This window comes from Loxodonta africana, chromosome 5 (assembly GCF_030014295.1).
Source record: "Loxodonta africana isolate mLoxAfr1 chromosome 5, mLoxAfr1.hap2, whole genome shotgun sequence".
In the NCBI taxonomy this organism is placed as follows: domain Eukaryota; kingdom Metazoa; phylum Chordata; class Mammalia; order Proboscidea; family Elephantidae; genus Loxodonta; species Loxodonta africana.
In genome coordinates this window covers 51,591,201-51,613,787 of record NC_087346.1, presented here as the reverse complement: position 1 = coordinate 51,613,787, position 22,587 = coordinate 51,591,201, and the positions used below count along the sequence as shown (strand labels likewise).

The following is a 22,587-nucleotide window of genomic DNA, read 5'->3' as shown; positions in this document are numbered from 1 at the left end:
ACACAAAAACTAGTTCAAAATGGATCAAAGAGCTAAATATAAAGCACAAAACTATAGAGATCATAGATGAAAAACAGGATCAACACCATAGGCCCTAATACATCACATTAACAGGATACAAACCATAACTAACAACACACAAACTCCAGAAGATAAGCTAGGTAACTGGGATCCTCTAAAAATTAAACACTTACACTCATCAAAACACTTCACCAAAAGAGGAAAAAGAGAAATTACAGGCTGGGAAAACAATTTTGGCTATTACAAATCTGACAAAGGTCTAATCTCTAAAATCTACAGGAAAATCTACCTCTACCACAAAAAGACAAATAATCCAATTTAAAAATGGGCAAAGGAGATGAACAGACACTTTACCCAAGAAGACATTTAAGCTGCTAACAGACACATGGGGAAATGGTTGTGATCACTAGCCATTAGAGTAACACAAATCAAAACCACAATGAGATACCATCTCGGCCTGGCATTACTGGCACGAATCAATAAAACAGGAAATAACAAATGTTGGAGAGGCTGCAGGGATATTGGAAATCTTATGCCCTGCTGGTGGGAATGCAAAATGAGACAACCATTTTGGAAAACAATATGGCACTTCCTTAGAAAGCTAGAAATAGAAATATCATATGGTCCAGCAATCCCACTTCTATCAATATACCCTAGAGAAATAAAAGTCATCACACGAATAGATGTATGCACACCCATGTTCACTGCAGCATTTTTCAGGATAGCAAAAAGATGGACACAACCTAGATGCTCATCGACAGATGGATGGATAAACAAACTGTGGTACATACACACAATGGAGTATTATGTAACGCTAGAGAACAACCATGAATTTGTGAAGCATCTCATAACATGGAATAATCTGGAGGGCATCATGCTGAGTGAAATAAGTCAATCACAAAAGGACAAATACTGTATGAGACCACTACTGTAAAAACTCATGAAAAGGTTTACACACACACAAAAAAACAATCTTTGATAGTTATGAGGGAGGGAATGGAAGGGGATGGAAAAATAATAGACAATGGATAAGTAGTAACTTTGGTGAAGGGTAAGACAGTACACAATACTGGGGAAGCCAGCACAACTTATACAAGGCAAGGTCATGGCAGCTCCACAGACACATCCAAACTCCCTGAGGGATTGAATTGCTGGGCTGAGGGCTGTGGGGACCATGGTCTTAGGGAATATCTAGCTCAACTTGTATAACAGTTTATAAGGAAAATATTCTACAGTGAGTAGCATCTGGGGCCTTAAAAGCCTATGAGTGGCCATCTAGGATACGCTGCTGATCTCAGTCCTTTGGGAGCAAGGAAAAATGAAGCAAACTAAAGATACAAGGGAAAGATTAGTCCAAAGGACTAATGGACCACATCTAACACGGCCTCCACCAGACTGAGTCCAGTACAACTAGATGGTGCCTGGCTACTACCACTGGCAGCTCTGACAGGAATCACAGTAGAAGGCAGGAGGGGAGAGGAAAGCTGGTAACGGGTAACCCAAGGTCAAGAAGGGGAGAGTGTTGACACATCACGGGATTGGAAACCAATGTCACAAAACAATTTGTGTATTAATTGTTTAATGAGAAACTAATCTGCTCTATAAACATTCACCTAAAGCACAGTTAAAAAAAAAAAATCCCCATGTCCACAAGCCATGCCAGGTGGAACCTGGCCATCAGTGCTTTTTAAAACTCCCCATAGTTAGCCCAGTTTGGGGAGCATTTGAGCTCTAGATATCAGTGGCTGCCGTCCTGAAGGTTTCAGTGACTTAAATCCCGTGATATTCAGCTTCAGTTCATCATAAATACAGAAAGGCAATTTTATACGAAATGAAACAAGTAAAAATGTTATTCCAAGGGATTTAAAAAACATCCAGAGAAACCTCAATAATTAATTCCTTGATTCATTAATTTTCAGTAGTAATTGCCCGTACAGTGAGAGCAGAGATTGGCTGTGGAACATGGAAGAGTTATCCTCAGATTAAAGCAAAACCTAATAGCTGTAAAGATTCAATAGGTAACTTTAAAATAATACAGCTATGTATTATTATGTATTAGCACATTTCCCCTTCTTCTGCTTTTTAAAATACTAATCAACAATAATTTAATGAAAAGTAGATCTACATCTTAATGAATAAAATTCATTATTATGATCGACCTCAGCTTCGGCTCCGTGTTCACTTAGACCACCTGCTGAAATAGATGATGCAATTGCACAGGGGACTTAAGCCTTAGAGTCATAGAAATGAGGAAAAGATGTGCTCTAAAGTGATAAAATTGACTCTGGACTGTTTAATAAACTTCGTTTTCATTAGGTAGCCGTCAGTGTAGGTGAAATATTCCTCCTGTTCCAAGTAATCTCATTGTGAACTTCCCTTAAGGATGTTTATCCATTGACTTGTTCATTAATTAAATGTTGTTAAATACTGTAGAGGTACAACACCATTGTCTACATTACTGAGAAAAATACAGAATATGCTGTTGTTTTTGTTGTTATGTGCCACTGAGTTAGTACAACAGAATGAAACAATAATCGGTCCTGCACCATCCGCTGATTATTGTTTCATTCTGTTGTACAAATTCATTGCTATGCTTAATCCCATCGTTGCAGCCACTGTGTCAGTCAATCTCATGGAGGTTTGTCTTAGGCTGGGTTCTCTAGAGAAGCAAAATTAGTAAAGTGTATAGATATCTATATAGAGAAATTTATATCAAGGAAATAGCTCACACGGTTGTAGAGGCTGAAATGTCCCAAATCTGTGGGTCAGGCTGGAGCCTTCTCCTGATTCATGTAGCCACAGGGACTGGGAAACCCAAGATCAGTAGGTCAGACAGTAGCGTTCTTGTTCATAGGCTGCAAGGACTGATGAATCCCCAGATCGGCAGGCAAGACAGCAAATAAGCTGCTAGCTAAAGTCCCAAGAACTGGAAATAGAACAACTGGAGCCAGCTGCAGGATCCAGAATGAGCAAAAGCCCATGAGCCTTGCCAGGAAACTCTCTTTCAACTGATTGGCTACTCACAGCAGATCCCAACATGGAGGTTATCACATCATATCAAATCTCATCAAGGAAGTGATCACATCATCATATGACTGCCAAACTACATCATAATTGCCAAACCACTGAGAATCATCAACCAGCCAAGTTGACACACAACCTTAACGATCACAAGGGTCTTCCTCCTTTTCACTGACTGCCTATTTTAGCAAGCATGATGTCCTTCTCCAGGGAATGTTCCTTCCTGGTAACATGTCCAAGCATGTGAGACAAAGTCTTGCCATCCTTGCTTCCAAGGAGCATTATGGCTGTACTTCTTCCAAGACAAACCTGTTCCTTCTTCTGGAAGTCTATGGATATTCAATATACTTTGTCAATACCGTAATTCAAAGGCAACAGTTCTTCTTCAGTCTTCCTTGTTCATTGTCAATCCTTTGCATGCATATGAGGTAACTGAAAACACCACAGCTTGGCTCAGGTGCACCTTAGTCCTTAAAGTGACATCTTTGCTTTTGAACACTTTCGTGAGGTCTTTTGCAGCAGATGTGCCAAATGCAGTGCATTGTTTCATTTCTTGACTGCTGCTTCCACAGGTGGTGATTGTTGATGCAAGTAAAATGAAATTCTTGACTACTTCAATTTTTTCTCTGTGTATCATGATGTTGCTTATTGGTCCAGTTGTGAGGATTTTTGTTTTCTGTATGTTGAGGTGTAATCTATACTGTATCTATCTTCATTAGTAAGTCCTTCAAGTCCTCTTCATTTGCAGCAAGCAAGGTTGTGTCATCTGCATATGGCAGGTTGTTAATGAGTCTTCTCATCCTGATGCCCCATTCTTCTTCATATAGTCCAGTTTCTCAGATTTTTTGCTTAGTGTACAAGTTGAATAAGTATGGTGAAAGGATACAACCCTGATGCACTCCTTTCCTGACTTTAAACTAAGCGGTATCTCCATATTCTGTTTGAAAGACTGCCTTTTGGTCTATGTACAGGTTTTACATGAGCACAATTAAGTGTTCTGGGATTCCTATTCTTTGCTATGTTATCCGCAATTTGTTATGATTCACACAGTCGAATGCCTTTGCAGTGTCAAAAAAACACGGGTAAATATCTTTCTACTATTCTCTCCTTTCAGCCAGATCTGTCTGACATCTGCAAGGATATCCCTCATTCCATGTCCTCTTCTAAATCTGGCTAGACTTTCTGGCAGCTCCTAGTCTATGTGCTGCTGCAACCACTTTTGAGTGATATTATGCAAAATTTTTACTTGTGTGTGATATTAATGATATTGTTCAATAATTTCTGCATTTGGTTGGATCATGTTTCTTTGGAAAGGGCACAAATATGGATCTATTCCTTTCGGTTGGCCAAGTAGCTGTCTTTCAAATTTCTTGGCATACACAAGTGAACACTTCCAGTGCTGCACCTGTTTGTTGAAACATCTCAGTTGATGCTTTATCAATTCCTGTAGCCTTGTTTTTCACCATTTCCTTCAGTGCAACTTTGACTTCTTCCTTTGGTACCATCAGTTCTTGACCATATGCTACCTTCTGAAATAGTTGAATGTCAACCAATTATTTTTGGTATAGTGACTCTTTGTATTCCTTTCATCTATTTTGGTCCTTCCTGTGTTGCTTAATATTTTCCCCATAGACCCCTTTAATATGGCAACTCAAGGCTTGAATTTTTTCTTTAGCTCTTTCAGCTTGAGAAAGGCCAAGTATGTTCTTCCTTTTTGGTTTTCTAACTCTAGGTCTTTGCACATTTCATTATAATGCTTTACTTTGTCTTCTTGAGCCACCATTTGAAATCTCTTTAGCTCTATTATGTCATCATTTCTCCAACAGCAAGTTTCAGAGTTTCTTCTCATGTTTGTTTTGGTCTTTTATTTCTTTCCTGTCTTTTTAATGACCTCTTGCTTTCTTCATGTTTGGTGTCCTTAATGTCTTCTACAACTAGTCTGGTCTTCTGTCTTTACTGTTCAATGCATCAAATCTATTCTTAAGATGGTCAGTAAACTCAGGTGGAATATACACAGGGTAGTACTTTGGCTATGGTGGACTTGTTCTAATAAAAACAGGGCATATGATTGTTATTTAAAAGTGCTTGTAATTTAGATGTACAATTTAATGTTCAGGAAGAGTTTTGAAGAAGATATTCTAGCCTTGATACTAACATAACCAGCTATAAGCTTTAAGGCAAACAGCTTTATGTCTCTGGAATTATTTTTATATAGTTATTAAAATGAAGAAATAATATACCCATTTTTCACTTATCAATATGGTTAATTTCCAAAGACAAGGTCCTTGTGTGAAAATTGGTATTTTTTAAAAATGGGGGATGATCATCTCAGCTAACAAAATGGAGGATGATGACATCAAAACATTAACTGCCAAATTACATTATTAAAGAACTGCCTAACTGAGTAGCAGGATATAAGATAAACATACAAAAATCAGTTGGATTCCTATACACCAATAAAGGAAATCAGGGAAGCAATACTGTTTATAATAACCCCTAAAAAAATAAAAATACTTAGGAATAAATCTAACCAGGGATGTAAAAGACCTATACAAAAAACTACAAAACTCTACTGTAAGAAACTAAAAGAGACCTACAAAAATGGAAGAACATACCATGCTCATAAACAGGTTGACTCAACATTGCGAAAATGTCAGTTCCACCCAAAGCAATTCACGAATACAATGCAATATCCAAATATCAACAGTATTCTTGAAAGAGATGGAAAAACTAATCATTAACTTTATATGGAAAGGGAAGAGGTCCAGGACAAATAAAGCACTATCGAAGAAGAATAAAGTAGGAGAGCTTGCACTACCTGACCTCAGAACCTACTATACGGCTACAGTAGTTGAAACAGCCTGGTACTGGTACAATGACAGACACATTGACCAATGGAACAGAATTGAGAACACAGGTGCAAATCCATCCCCCTATGGTCACCCGATCTTCTACAAAGGCCCAAAGTCCCTTAAATGAGGGAAAAGACAGTCTTTTTATAAATGTTAGAGAAGTAGGGAATGGATGTCCATCTGCAAAAAAAAAAAAAAGAAAAAATGAAGCAGGACCTATATCTCACACCATACACGAAAGCTAATTAAAAAAGGATCAAAGACCTAAATATAAAACAAAAAACAACAAAGATCATAGAAGAAAAAATAAGGTCACTGCTAGAGGCCCTAACACATGACATTAACAGGATACAAACCATAACTAACAATACATAAACACCAGAAGATAAACTAGATAACTGGGATGTTCTAAAAATTAAACATTTATGGTCATCAGAAGACTCCACCAAAAGAGGAAAAAGAGAACCTACAGACTGGGGAAAAAAACTGGCTATTATAAATCTGGAAAGCCCGGTTGCATAGTGGTTAAGTGTTACATCTGCTAACCAAATGGTCAGCAGTTCGAATCCACCAGGCGCTCCTTGGAAACTCTATGGGGCAGTTCTACTCTGTCCTATAGGGTCTCTATGAGTCAGAATGGACTCGATGGCACTGGGTTTGGTTTTGGTTTTGATATTACAAATCTGACAAAGGTCTAATCTCTAAAATCTACAGGAAAATCCAACACTTCTACAACAAAAAAGACAATCCAATTAAAAAATGGACAAAGGATATGAACAGACACTTCACCAAAGAAGACATTCAGACGGCTAACAGATACTTGAGGAAATGCTTGTGATCACTAGCCATTAGAGAAATGCAAATCAAACTAGAATGAGATTCCATCTCACCATGATGTGACTGGCACGAATCAAAAAAATAGAAAATAACAAACGTTGGAAAGGCTGCAGGGAGATTGGAATTCTTATGCACTGCTGGTGGAAATGCAAAATGGTAAGATCATTTTGGAAAATGATATGGCGCTTCCTTAAAAAGCTAGAAATAGAAACACCACACGATCGAGCAATCCCGCTCCTAGGAATATATCCTAGAGAAGTAAGAGCTGTCATACAAATAGACATATGCATACCCATGTTCATTGCAGCCTTACTCACAATAACAAAAAGATGGAAACAACCTAAATGCCCATCAGCAGATGAATGGATAAACTATGGTACATACGTGCAATGGAATAATCTGCAATAATAAAGAACATAGATGAATCTGTGAAACATCTCACAACATGGATGTATCTGGAGGGCATTATGCTGGATGAAATAGGCCAATCACAAAATGACAAATATTGTATGAGACCACTATCATGAAAACTCGCGAAAAGGTTTAACACAAAAAGAAACAACTTTTTTTTATCATTATGAGGGAGAGGAGGGGTGGGATGGGAAAAAAGCTAAATAGACAATAGGTAAGTGATAACTTTGGTGAAGGATAAGACAGTACACAATACTGGGGGAGCCAGCTCCACTTGACCAAGGCAAGGTCATGGAAGCTTCACAGAGACACATCCAAATTCCTTGCGGGTCTGAACTACCAGGCTAAGGGCTGGGGGCTATGGTCTTGGAGGACATGTAGGTCAATTGGTAAAACATAGTTTATAAAGAAAATGTTCTATATCCTACTTAGTTGAGTAGTGTCTGGTGTCTTAAAAGCTTATTAGTGGCCGTCTAAGACACTCCATCTGATCCCACCCCGTCTAGAGCAATAGAAAACGAAGAAAACCAAAGATGGGCCAAAGACACGAGGGAAAGATTAGTCCAAAAGACTAATGGACCACAAGTACCACAGCCTCCACCAGACTGAGTCCTGCACAGCTAGATGGTGCCTGGATAACACCATCGACTGCTCTGACAGGGATCAGAATAAAGGGTCCCAGACAGCGCTGGAGATAAATGTTGAACAAAATTCTAACTCACAAAAAAAGACCAGACTTACTGTTCTGACAGACACTGGAGAAGCCCCTAGAGTATGGCTCTCAGATACCTTTTTAACTCAGTACTGCAGTCACTCCTGAGGTTCACCCTTCAGCCAAAGATTAGACAGTCCCATAAAAACAAAATGAGACTAAATGGGCATAACAACCCCGTGGCAAGGATGAGAAGGCAGGAGGGTACAGGAAAGCTGATAATGGAGAACCCAAGTTAAAGAAGTAGGAAATGTTGACTTGTCATGGGGTTGGCAAGAAATGTCACAAAACAATATGTGTATTAATTGTTTAATGAGAAACTAGTTTGCTCTGAAAACCCTCATCTAAAGCACAATAAAAAAAAAAATACTGCCAAATTACATCATTACATAAGTGCAAACCGCTAAGAATCATGGCCCAGCCAAGCTGATACATAATCCTCACGGTCAGCGTTACCCTCGCCTTGCACCTCAGGGTTTGTTACTGCCATATGTACATCATTAATGTGCAAAATAGTTGGATAGTAGATTTTTTTTATTATTGTTGTAAATGTGAACTGTTGGATAATGAGATAGTTGATAAGTGAGGATTAGGTATACTAGATTGTGGTTTCCAAATCTTTAGGAAAGGGGTATATGTTGTGATGTTGTGTGTGATATGGTGTGGTGTGTGTGTGTTTTCATGGCAGGGCAGGAGATGAAGTAATAAAATCTCTGAATGGAGTAGAATAAACTCTCCACTGAAGCTTCATTACTTTCCATCATGGAGTCCACAGGGTGCATGTGTTGGTGGCAGTAGGTTTGAAGGTGTATCAGGTAATGCTTTTGAATTTACTATTGATCCTAATTCTGGGAGGACGGAATCCATGGACTAGATGTTTCTCAGTTACCTTGGTCACCTCAGAACCTAGCAGAATCTATTGTGTCTGATGCATGTAGTCCTCTTTACTTGTAGAATGAAAGATTAAATAAGCCTCCAGCTCCAAAATTTAATAATTCCAGAAAGATCAAATGGAGAAAAATAATTACTGAAAGAGAAATTTTACTTTTTCTTAACTAAGTTATCAAGAGTTTTTTCATCTGTGATAAGCAGGTGAATTTTCTGGGACATACTCTCACTTTCTTCTGGGACCATTTTTCTACCAGTCATTGACATTTCAAAATCTATGGAGTATATCCGTGTTATTATGGCAACAGGGGAAAAGATGTTAGTAAAATCTGTGAGGAGTGATCCCTGATTCCTGTGAGAAAATGTTTCCCTTTTGGTTCCTGACAGTCTGAGTGTAATTAGTTTTGTCACCTGTTGTCATTCCTACCTTGGCAACATTGATGGCAGACCCATAACCAGTAGAAAACCCACAGCTGATGAGACAGACTTTCTCCAGAGGTGAGGCTGGATCGATCTTGACCACTGAGATCTCATCCACCACAGAGTACTCAGAGAAGCTGCTGGTGCCAACGAAGTGGTAGATGGGCTTCCCTCTGCAAGTGAACCTGGTGGTGCCATCCTGCATGGTCCCCCGAGACACGCTCACACTGCACAGTGCAACAGAGACACACAATGCATGAGCCAGGAACGTAAGGAACGTGCAAACTCACTGGGTGTGCAAGGACAGTATCAGAAACCTACTCATTTTTCAAGCAGAGGTTGCCTCTTGGATGTTTACAAACAGCACATTTTCCACACTGCGGAGTAAAGAGTGGGATGACTTTATCACCTGGAGGGAAATAAAGCAAATTCTTCTTAAATTTCTACCCAAACATATTATGGTACATACACACACGATAGAATACTATGCAATGATAAAGAACAATGATGAATCCGGGAAACATCTTACAACATGGATTATTCTGGAGGGTGCTATGCTGAGTGAAATTAGTCAGTCACAAAAGGACAAATATTGTATGTGACCACTATTATAGAAACTCAAGAAAAGGTTTAAACCCAGAAAAAAGCATTCTTTGATGCTTATGAGGGTGAGGAGGGAGGAGGAGAGAAAATCACTACCTAGATAGTAGACAAGGATCAACTTCAGTGAAGGGAATAACAACACACAACAAAGGGGAAGTCAGCACAACTGAACCAAATCAAAAGCTAAGAAGTTTCCTGGACTCATCCAAACACTTTGAGGGACAGAGTAACTGAGGCTGGGGCCTGGAGACCATAGCTTCTGGGGGCATCCAGGTCAATTAGCATAACAAAGTTTTATAGAAAATGTTCTACATTGCAGTTTGGTGAGTGGCATCTGAGGTCTTAAAAGCTTGTGAGTGGCCATCTAAGATATATCAATTGGTCCCATCCCACATGGAGCAAAGGAGAATGAAGAAAATCAAAGACACAAGGAAAGTATTAGCCCGAAGGACTAAAGGACCACACCAACTGGAGACTCCACCAGCCTGAGACCAGAAAAACTAGATGGTACCTGGCTACCACCAGTGACTACACTAACAGGGAACACAGCAGAGAGTCCTGGACAGAGCAAGAGAAAAATATAGGACAGAACTCAAATTCATGTAAAAAGACCAGACTTAATGGTCTGACAAAGACTGGAGGAACCCCCAAAACTATGGCCTAGAGATGCTCTGTTAACCCAGGAGACAAAGATTAGATGGTACTATAAAACAAAAAATAATACAAGTGAGGAGTGTGCTTCTCGGTTCAATCAGATTTACTAGACTAAATAGGCAGCTCCTGTCCAAAAGCAGGATGAAAAGGCAGAAAGGGACAGGAACTGCTCGAATGGATGAATGGACATAGGGAACCGGGGTGGGGAGCGGGGAGTGTGCTGTCACATTGTTCGGATTGCAGCTAATGTCACAAAATAATATGTACATAAATTTTTGTCTGAGAAATTAACTTGAGCTGTAAACTTTCACCTAAAGCGTGCATGCGCGCGCACACACGCACACAAAACTATTGAATGTACGTTGATAGCTACATAGAGTCTAAAGCAGTTTCCTATTATCCCTTACTAGTTTGTTACAAGGTGAGATGGGAGCAGTTCAGCTGGCCACCTTTCCATGCCACAGTCATCCATTCAAAAATGCTGAGTACTATGCTGGGTCCTCCACAAGAAGGCACAAATATCAGGGATTACTTTACACTAATAAGTACTAGTCATTTATCAAATATTTATCCAGCAGCTATTATGTGCAAGATGCTATTCTAGACACTGGGTATATAACAGCAAACTAAACAAAGATTCTTGCCCCCAAGAAGCTTATATTTTAATATGCTGTAATATGTATGGGATGCCAAAGAAGCCCAGATGAAGATCTAAACAGGGGTCCAGGAAGCCTTTCCAGAAGAGGTGGTACTTCAGCAGAGTTTGGAATGACAAATAGGGAAAAAGCTGGATAAAGAAGGCACTCTAGGCCAAATAAACAATATGAGCAGTAGGAAACTACTGACAGGTTGTAAAGCTGCTGCTTTATGTGGAAGCTACAGAATATCATTGAAATTTTAAGTGATGAGTGTCATAATTCTATTTGCATTTTAGAACGCTCACTCTGCCTGCAGTACAGACGAAGGACTGTGGAGAGGCCAGAGAGACTAATGAAGCAGTTGGTGCCCTAATCTTGGTTGCAGAGTAGGAATGGAGAAGATAAAATTTATTCTGCTGTTGTTGTTGTTAGGTGCTGTTGAGTTGGTTCCAACCATAGTGACCCATGTACAACAGAACAAAACGCTGTCTGTTCCCACAAAAATTTATTGTAGGCATGCCAAACAGCTGGACTCTATAGGACTTTATAACTGATTAGGATAGGAAAAGATTAATGGGAAGGTCTAGGAGATTCCCAGGTTTCTGGCTATAAATGCAACTCCTTGAGTTATTAGTGTTGACAAAAGCTCTTCAGTTAAACATTGGAGACTTTTACAGCACATTCAGGAAGTCTAAGATTATGTCACCTTCTCAGCCACTCTGAACCCCTCATTGTGTCTGAGTTAAGAAAGGTGAGTTATTCCTAGGGCCAATAAGTAATTGGTAGCTCTGAGGATTAGTGACTAAGAATGAGCAGTTTATCAACATTGATTCAGGGCTTGTTATCACCCTCGTTTTGGTTATATAACTTGCAGAGGACATACAGTGGAAATGGCGCTAAAATAGGCTTTGGATCAGAGAAAGGGTGAACAGTCTGTGGACTCTTGTTTTAGCCTGCCCAGCTTGTATCCCCCCTCCTTCTGGAAACAATACTCTCGTTTTCCATTGAGAAGCTATACTTTTCCATTTTTGGTCATTTAGTTCTGGTGGGGTTGATCCTACTCCATCAATGGGCAGAATACTAAGCTATTAAGAGAATCTCAGTATAGATATATGACTGAAGCAGGGCCAATAAACACCAGAACATGCTGGAATTTAAAAAAGGAAAGCTGTCTCTCTTTGGCATGGCTAAGCTAGTAGGTGTAAATCTGGAATTTCTGGGAGTCATCTTGCCCTCAGAAGTAGAGAGCTTGCCTGAGAATGAAGCCAACCCGGAGGAAAAGAGTCCAAAGATGGAGATGTTCTGAGCACATCGTTTAAACACAGGATCCAGCCATGCATGATTCCTATTCTATCTTTGGATTTTTCTGTTAAGTGAGCCAGTTTTGAGTTAAGCTTCTGTTACAAGCAACTGAAAGAGTCCTTCTTGTCTCACAGATAGCAAGAAGATAAGTCTTTTTCCTATATTCCCTGAACCAGTGCTATTTTTTTTCATCTTCCCCTCCCCTCCCTTCTCCTCCCCTCACCTTCTCTACTCTTCTTTCTCTCCACACACAGACACATAGCCTCTTTGGGGAGGGAGGAGCAAGAGGGGATATAAACATTAAGTTCCTAGCCACTTATAGTCCAATAGTTACTCTAGTCTACATCCACACAACTCATAGCTCAGACCAAAGCCCTGAAAAGTTAGCCTCCCACAAGAAGGCTTTTGAGCCAAGATAAATGAATTCTTTCTCTATACAAGCTATCTTCAAACCCAGAAGTTGATTAAAAAATTTTTTCTACCTAAGTATTAATAGAGCAAGTATTTCAAAGTTAGGCATATATATTAGAGGCATGTATCTTTGCCAAGTCTCCCAAGAAATAGGGTTTTATTTTCACTACGCCAGTGGTCATTGTCTGTCAGCATTGTTTTCCCTTTGGGTTTATATGTGCCTGAAGATTACCAAAGAAGAAATGCCAATATGGGAAACATCATGGGCTTTTAATAATTTCCACTGTATTAATAGTTATCTTTTATTAGGCACCCAGATGTCTACTGGAGGCTTATACACATCCTGTCATTTAATTCTTAACTAATTAAACTTCAAATGTTCTCACTGTAAGCATACATATAAATTTTAGTTGCAAGTTGGCTAACAAGAATGGGACAAAGAATTCAAGGAATTCCTTGGAAAGCCTTGTTTCTCAGCAGTGAGGCAGGTACTTCCTTGCAGGATAAGAACTGACTTTCAAATGTTTCTAGCCAATTACTTACTTTGTGAATTATCTATTTTTCCTCTTAAAGTGAAGGGAACAAAGGTGAAAAGTAAGAGTGTTATTTTGTTATTAATCTTTTTCTAACTAAAGGAAATACTGAGAGCTGAAACTCAAACCAGACAATTTACTTTTTTCTGTTCATAGGTCAGTTAAATATTTGGTGAAGGGGGTGGGTGAACCTATTGACTAAGTGGTTTTTTCGAATAAAGCATAATATTTATTTTTAATCATGTTTGCAACCAATTTCCCAAGACCAAGAAAAAATGATTAAGCCATCATATTTAATTGATAAACATCATGTGAAAATGACAACATGGACATTTTCTATTGTATTCACTGTTTGGAGCCCTGGTGGCACAGTGGTTAAGAGCTCAGTTGCTAACCAAAAAGTCAGTAGTTTGAATCCACTAGCCACTCCTTGGAAACCCCATGGGGAAGTTCTACTCTGTCCTATAGGGTCACTATGAGTCGGAATCAACTCGACTGCAACAGGTTTGGTTTGGTTTTTATTTACTCTTTCTAAAACCAAACCAAACCCGTTAATACACAATACATTAATACACAATAAAATTAGGATAAAATAAATATTAAAAATAAATTAGTCAGCAATTTGTATTCAGATGTAGTTAACTATGGTTAAAGGTAATAAAAAAGACAGTTTATTGCAGGCTATCTGCTGTTAACCAAATTAAAAAAAAAAAAAAAGAAAGAAACAGTTGCTGTGGAGTTGATTCTTACTCATGGCGACCCCATGTAGAGTTTTCAATGGCTAAGTTTTGGAAGTGGATCAACAGGCCTTTCTTCCAAGGTGCCTCTAGGTGTACTCAAACCTCCAACCTTTTGGTTAGTAGTCAATCACATTAACTGTTCCTCCCAGAGACTCCATTTTGCTAGGTCTCTTTCATTTCCTTTCATATGGTCTGTTTCCTTTGTTCCATGTTCAAGAAGGGAGGCCATATTGGAAGAGGAAGTGGAATGGGCTCCACTTCTCATCAAAGAAGAGACCATGTTGATTCAGCCTTATGCTCTCAGCCTCCACCCTGTAAACTCAGCAAAGAACAGTTTCCATACACTGATCCAGAGACTCAGGACATAGACTAATTTTTTTTCCTAGTCTCATTTGTAGTTCTGTTTTGGGTCCTGACAGAAGGCAGTGCTCAGGAATTCTAAAATGGAAGTTCTAAGGTTCTATGAACTCCATGGTGTTAGGCACTGCATGTCTTTTGACCCTCATGAATCCACAGGATCTAACCTGGGGCCTGACATCTAGTCACACTTAATAAACAATTGTTGCAGGAAAGCACACATGAGTGCCTGAAGATATATATGCCTGAACCCATGAAGGAACCCAGGCAGGGAGAGAGGAAAGAAGTTCTCTGTCCATGCCGCATCTTAGCGATTTGCTGCTGCTGTGGCCTCATGCAAGGTCTTTCATCTCTCATTGCCTTAGTTTCCTCATCCAGGATGGATGATCTTGTGGGGCCTGAACTGAGAGACATTCCCTGAGTGTTAATTTTGTACCTGGTTTTACTGTAGTCACCTCTTCTCCAATGCTCTCCACTATGCCGGCTGCCTCATGGCCTAAGATCACAGGAAGCGGTAAGGACAGTTGTCCACTAACCACATGGTCATCTGAGCGACAGATTCCTGTGGCCACCATCTACAGGATAAAGGGAGAATGACTAAATTCATAAAGGATTACAGCCTTCAGATGAATTTAATGCTCAGAATTCTCAGAAATTGAGCTTCTAAAGAGTTTTGGTAATCCCTATGCTTCCCCAGTACAAAAGATTCATTTTATTCTGAGATTATCCAGTCTAAAGCCCTCCTCTACTTTCCTTTCTTGCATCAAATGTTCCAGCATAATCTGTGAAATAATTGTTCTTGAAATATGTAAGTTTGAAATATGCAAGAATGCATGCTTTTTATAGAAGTAGAAATTGAAGATTAGAACCAAGAAAATAGTCACTTGAATTCTACTATCTAATACTAACTGATTTGAAATCTTGATACATATTTTCACTTTTCTGTACAAACACATTCTTGTTTTATTTTACTGGAATTATATGGTACATAATCTCTGGTGAGTTCTTAAATTTAACAATATATGCCATTTATACCTTTCCTTGACAACAAACTCATTGTCTGGATTACCTTTGTAGTCATGCATCCCTCAATGACCATTTGGGAAGTCTGATCATATATATGTCCATGGTCCCTTAAAGTTGTTTTTATTAAGGGAAGGAACCTCTCCTTTTGTTTGTTATTCCCCCATAATAAACAAAACCCCACAGTGAACAAGCAGTGGAGTTACAGAGCCATCCCAATCCCTGCAGCACCTTCTCTTTTGCCTTTTCCTCTCCCCTTCTCCTGGCGTCAATCACCCACCCAGCAGCCCTGAAGCTGTTCACTCCCTGTGCAGGGCAGCACCTGCTGCAGCACCTCTGGTCCTGCCAGGGGAGCTGGGTGGGTGGGGTGGGGTGCCAGCTGGGCCAGGGAGGCTTGTGGAATCCTTGCTCCCGAAGCCAGCAATGGAGGCTGCATATGATCAGGAAGCGGCCACACCAAGAGGGCAGTGGCAGTGGCAGCGGCAGCGGCAGCCAGGGCTGCCACCACCAGCTTCGGTCTCACACCTGCACAACAGCTTCCTGCCCAGTCCTCTTGGCCACCTTTCTGTGCTACCTATCCTTGTCTCCCATGCGACCCCTGCCTTGGTCCTGGACTTTCTTAAAGTTCTAATCCGGCTTCTGGCGCAGCCCCGCCTGGCCTGCAGGCACACACCCAGCAAGGCCAGCCTCCTGAATTCAGTGGACACAGCTCTCAGGACTTTTCCTGTGGGCAGGCGGCAGGGACTGCTGCTGGTAGAGCCTCTCCTGCTCCTCAGCCAGGTGGAACATCGGGCAGGGCTGGGAGCATAACCTGGGGACTGCCTATATATAATATGGTGTTCCCACAATGTCCAGAGGGCTAAATGTTCTGTTTCACAGAACACAGAGTGGACATTAAGCAATATATAGCTGTATTTATATACAAAGCTCCTCTTAATGGATTTTTAGTTATTTCCATTGTTTATTATTCTCTGAAATTTCTAAACTTAAAATTTAATGGAAGTGTAAAAAAAAATTTCACCTTAATACGAACTTCACTGGCCTTGGGGGGTGCAACCTCCACCTCCTCAATGGAAAAGGGTTTTTTTAGCTCCCAGAGCACAGCTGCCTTGCATTTTATTACCTGGAAAATAGAACAGAAAGATGATAAGGCTTTCCCCCCATTCTTGAAGTCAGGGGTTGTGTCTTTTCATCTTAGTATGTGTAATATCCAGCCCCATGTCTGTACAAACAACTGCTCCACAGAAATGAAAACATCTGATCTGCAAAGAGAAAAAAAAAAATATGTAAAACAGAATGAACCATGATAATATAATGAGATAAATTTGAATATATTCTTTTAGGCCATTCTTTCACTACTTTTTTTTCTCTAAGGATGTTTATTCCTGATATTTCCTAATGCTGCCCTGAAATTGGTTGTTTACCCACAAATGCTGGCTTGTACATGAAGTTTTAAGTTACCATTATTTCGTTGATAGAAAAAGGCATGTTTGTTCACATAAAATCTATTGCCCTCTTGCTCAACTCTTTGTTCAAGCCAGAACAATCTGACTTTAAGATAAGAGGTACCCACCTGCCCCCCCGTCTAGGACAGATTCTTTTTTTCTCTGTTTGCTTCTTCTCTTCTTTATTTGAGTTTCTCTTCCCACACTTTTATGTGCTTCTTGTTTGCCTTACACATTTGCAGCCTTCTTTTGTATTGTCCAATTTATGTGTAGGAACTCCTTCCAGTTTAGATTTGAGCCAAAAAGTACAGGGTTTAAGGCTCGAGAGTGAAAAGTAAAAACACACACATATGAATATATATAAAGACTAAAATGAAACCCATTGCCATCGAGTTGATTCTTACTCACAGAGACCCTATAGGACAGAGTGGAAGTGCCCTACAGGGTTTCTGAGGAGCAGCTAGTGGATTGGAACTGTTGGCCTTTTGGTTAGCAGCCAAGCTCTTAGCCATTGTGCCACTAGGGCTCCATGAATAATATATATATATATATATATATATATACACACACATAAAAAATACATAATTACAAAAAACAGGAGAACAGGGTGTTTGGATTTCTAGGTGGGACAGCTTATCCACAGATGTTATTAAAAGTTACGTGCATATTTTCAGTGCTTGAGAATGTACTTTAAAATCTGTCTTCTTTGCTGCAAATTCCATGGGTCAGGCATCAGGCTGGACGCTTCTCCTCACTCACTTAGCTACAGGGCCTTATGGACCCAAGATCGGCAGGAAAGAGGGCAGACTGGTGGCTCACAGACTGTGGAAGCCAATGAATCCCAAAATAAGCAGGCAATACAGCAGGTTGGTGGGTCAGGTCCCAAGAACCAGAAGAGGAATTCAAAGTGAGCAAAAGCCAGTAAATTTTCCCAGGATATCCACATATATTGGATGCAGTCTATACCCCCTTACAGCTGATTGGCTGATCGGATCATATATATCAGATCATATCATGGAGGTGATTACATTATATGACAAAAAGGAGGATAAGTACATCATTACATACTGCCAAACTATGTCATTGCATGAGTGCCAAGCTACATCATTACATAGCTGCCAAACCACTGAGAATCATGGCTTAGCCAAGTTGACACACAACCTTAACCATTGTGACTATCATGTGGCAGGGAGTCCCTTGGTGGCAAAAATTGTTAATACAGTGGAGTGCTAATTGAAAGATTAGTGGTTTGCATCTACCCAGAGGTGCCTAGGAAGAAAGACCTGGCAATCTATTTCTAAAAAAATCAGCCACTAAAAATCCCACAGACCACAGTTCTACTTGAATATGTGTGAGGTCACGATGAATTGGAGCTGACTCAATGGCAACTGGTATCAAGTGTCAGGCATATTGTGGCCTGTGCTGGGTGATCTTTACAACTTACAAGTATGCTACCAGGGTAGTGTTATTGGGCTATTGACCTTATTTTAGACATGAAAAGATTGGGGCTTTAATTAACTGAGTAATTTTCCCAGAGTCACAAAGTTGGCTGTGTACAGAATTAAGATAAATCCAGCATTATATTTTCATTACCCTTTGGTATCTAAATACCTTAATAAAATGTAAATAACAAGAACAACAACAGTGACTGGTATTTATTGAGTTTTTTCTATATACCAGGCACTATTCTAAGTGCGTTACAGAATTAATTAAACTCTCACAACTACTTTGTGACATATGTATTATTACTAATATCCATTTAATATTTGAGGAAACCAAAATGCAGAAAGGCTAAACATATGTGAAGTGTTTTTGCAAAGCTGAAAGTTATTGACGGCGCATTTCAGGAAGAAAGACTGATCGTCTATTTCATCGTTTATTAGTTTCATTAATATGATGTTTACTCTTTTGCTCTATGAATTCTATTAAATCTTTTAAGCTGAGTTTTGGCACGTTCAATTTTTCCTTTTTCTCATTTTTCATTTGGAATGTAACATTCCATCGTAAATCCTAATCGGTAATGAAGGAAAATAAAGAGCGTTGGAAAAAGAAAACAGACCTTTGGCCACTTGTGATTACCAAAGAATCTTATTGATGAAGCCTGTGGAGTCACAGAGTGTCTGTGTAGAAATCTCAGAATATTTAAATTGAGTTTTCCTATGAAGATATTATATTACACGCTCCTAACACAAAGAATGTACTGGAACCAATTGCACACAGGCTTTTGCAATTTCATAACATGAATTGATCATATTGAATGACCACTTGCATTTCTCTGCAGCTGTGAAAACATTGAGCAAATAAGCACGAATCTATGGGAGACTTGGAACCAAAAATCTCACTTCCTAGTGCTAAGAAGTGATTAAAATTTTACAAGCAGTAATTTTCTATAGAATTCGTGTTGACTTTTGTATGAAGAAGACACTGTTCTGTAGAAGTGCTATGGAAATTTCCTGAATTATTGTCAGAACTTGCATGTTGGTTGATGTTGGTTTGCTTAACCTTGATGATTCTAACCCTCTGAGATTAATATGCCTTTGGTAAGAAGATTTTATAGTAAGGTTCAAAGGATATTTCAAAATCCTCTGAATCAAATCCATTTCATAAAACTATTGTTAGACTGAACTTCCTTGTGTTCATAAAAAGAACATGATTACAAAGAATAACACTTTTAAATTATGGTTTCCTAATATAATTTCTTGATTAAACACACTTGTAACATATTTTCAAAATATTTATGATTCCATACCACCCATTGCCGTCCAGTCGATTCTGACTCATAGCGACCCTATAGGACAGAGTAGAACTGCCCCACAGAGTTTCCAAGGAGCACCTGGCTGGATTCAAACTACCAGCCTTTTGGTTAGCAGCTGTAGCACTTAACCAGTACGCCACCAGGGTTTCCAACCAAACCCAGAGCTGTCAAGTCAATTCCGACTCATAGCAACCCTACAGGACAGAGTAGAACTGCCCCATTGAGTTCCCAAGGAGCGCCTGGTGCATTTGAACTGCTGACGCTTCGGTTAGCAGCCGTAGCACTTAACCACTACACCACCAGGGTTTCCTATTTATGATTAGTATTGAATAAACTATCGCTGTAACTACTTAGGAGCTCTGGTGGCCCAGTGGCTGAGAGATCGGCTGCTAACCAAAAGGCTGGCGGTTCGAATCCACCAGCTGCTCCTTGGAAACCCTATGGGGCAATTCTACTCTGTCCTATAGGTTTGCCATCAGTGGGAATTGACTTGACAGCAATGAGTTTGGTTTGGTTTTGGTAACAACTGAGCATTTATTTAATTATTTAGGAAAGAAAGACTTCAGTAGATACAGATACTATGCCTTCTTATTACAGATAAATAGGAATCACCTATTTCCATTGCAGTTCAGTATACCTTGTATATGTAGCATATATAGAATATTGTATATCAGTATATTTTGTTTCTAATTTAGGTATGAAATTATTCATTAAACACCCTATCCTTTTATTTATTATACAAATGAGAATGTATCTCCAAATTTTTTTTACTGCTTACTTTTCCGGCTGTGCTGCTGGTACTCATTTTGTTTCTGTCTTCTGTGCTGCTCAGGAAACCAGTGAATCCTTGCTGACTTCTCCCTGCTAGAGTGCACAAGTGGGTACAGTGGGCAGATACCCTGTTTGCCTGAGTAACGCCCAATTCTACACATGTGATCTGGATATTTAAGACACACCCATCAATTTATTCCTAGACCAAGTCCAATCAGAAAGCAAAGAGTACTGAACCAGTATTCAAAACCTGATATTGTTTGCAATGTGCCAATTTCATACAACAGCTTGATTTCATTAGGTTATGTATTTCCCTACACATAAATTTTAATCCCTCCCTTTTCCTGGATTTCATGTTTTTCTGCCCTTGATCCCACACAGGCCATACCTGGTTTTCCAGTGTCTGCACTAAGCTCCAGCTTTCCAATCCGTTTGTTGGAGTTACATAAGAGGAGGAAAAGAACGGAACAAATGAGGTAGAGAGCTATGAGCCAGAAAAAGGTGTTTGACCCAGCGTTCTCCTCATCATAGCAGAGAAGTCAGATACCCAATCAGTTACGCAATGGTGTTCACTGTCCCTGGCCTTTCTGCTCCACTTAGTACGAATCACCATTGACTGAGTACCTCCCTGTGCCAGGCACTGTGCTGAATACAGTGGAGGTGGCAATGATGAATAAGAGAAGGTCCTGCTCATACCAACAGGCTGGATGGGGCAGTGGTTATGTCATGGCCTTTAGACTCAGGTCGACTCTATTCATTATTGGCTGTGTGAACCTGAACATATTATTTAACTGTGTTTTGCCTTAGTTTCCTTAATTTGCAAAGTAAAGTGAATAATATTACTACTTCAAAGGGTAGTTTGATGAATAAAGGAGATAATTCATGTAAACCACTTATTATAGAGCCTGGCAGATAGGACAACCCTCAATAAATATTAGCTACAATTATTGTTCATAAAAGGAAGCTCACAATCTGCAAGGGATACAGACACACAGGCACCCAAGTCAGTCTATCTGGGTAGTGCCATATTATGGCAACTTTTTTTTTTTTTTTAAGAGAACCACGCTAGTGCTACACTGTATTTACCCTAGAGAGAAGTGAGAAAGGCCTTCCTTTTTCTCACTGTGGCCTTATCATCATGGAATGGGCACCACTTCTAGAGAATGACACCACTCTTACTTCTGGAGAGCAGCACAAAGAAAGGGAAACTGACCACTTTTCAGATGGCCTGGGTGGTGTCAAGGAAGCTTGCTTGTCCCAGCCAATGTGAAAGACTCATTAGATTAATGTTCTTACAGAGTGACGGGGCATGACAAGTTATCAGAAATAATTTGAATTCTTAATAAATTGGTGGCTTATTTATGAGGCATGCATTTGCAAGAATCTAATGACCACAATTTACTGAGCACCAACCATGTTTCTAGAACTCTACTAGGAGTTTTTCGTATATTATCACACATAATCCTCAGGACAACCCTGAAAGGAAGATACTGTTATTATTCCCATTTTATGGATGAGGTAAGAGAAGCTCAGAGATTATAGATTCAGGGTCGCTATAAGTCGGAATCGACTCGATGGCAGTGGGTTTATATCTTGTTCTGTGGTGGAAGGGAACTGGCAGGGCAGTAAATGAAATTGATCCAGCTTCAGTGCATGAGAATATGATGGCCAGAAATAAAGTTCAGGCAGCATCACCAGAGCTCCCACGCACAAGGCTGTTTAAGCTGTGAGGACCTTACCACTTCAACATCTTCGTCGATATCTGTCTTCTATGGTCCCCTCCCTTGTAATTGAAACTCCTTATCTTGGTGGGTCTCTTGGGAGTATACTATTTGTTTCTAATAAACAAAAGGTGGGGGTGGACTGTTGAGTCTAACTCTTGCTACATTCATCATGTGCAACTGGATCCAACACAAGAGGTTACTGGACAAAGAAAGATTATGTTAATAGATAACAGGTCTCCGATACATTTTGAGAGAACGGTCCTATACATCCGCATCTGCTGATCCAGCAACTCCAGCCAGGAGGGCCAGCAATATATATATATACACACACACACACACACACACACACACACATATGTATACATATACACCCATGTGTATATATACGTATTTTTTTTTATACATATATATGAAACCCTGGTGGCATAGTGGTTAAGAGCTACAGCTGCTAACCAACAGGTCGGCAGTT

At 39.7% G+C, this 22,587-nt stretch overlaps 1 protein-coding gene across 1 annotated transcript in view; it reads right to left on the bottom strand.

The window, feature by feature from the left end:
- LOC100657356 (alcohol dehydrogenase E chain) overlaps positions 1-20,410 on the bottom strand; it is a 36,720-nt gene extending 16,310 nt beyond the window's left edge. The window contains exons 1-5 of the mRNA XM_010590463.3: positions 20,402-20,410; positions 16,445-16,546; positions 14,837-14,975; positions 9,484-9,571; positions 9,170-9,389 (exon numbers count right to left, since the gene is read on the bottom strand). Of these exons, the coding sequence (XP_010588765.3) occupies positions 9,170-9,389; positions 9,484-9,571; positions 14,837-14,975 (447 nt within the window). The 5' untranslated portion in view covers positions 16,445-16,546; positions 20,402-20,410. The remainder of the gene's footprint in view (positions 1-9,169; positions 9,390-9,483; positions 9,572-14,836; positions 14,976-16,444; positions 16,547-20,401) is intronic.
- Positions 20,411-22,587: the final 2,177 nt, after the last annotated feature.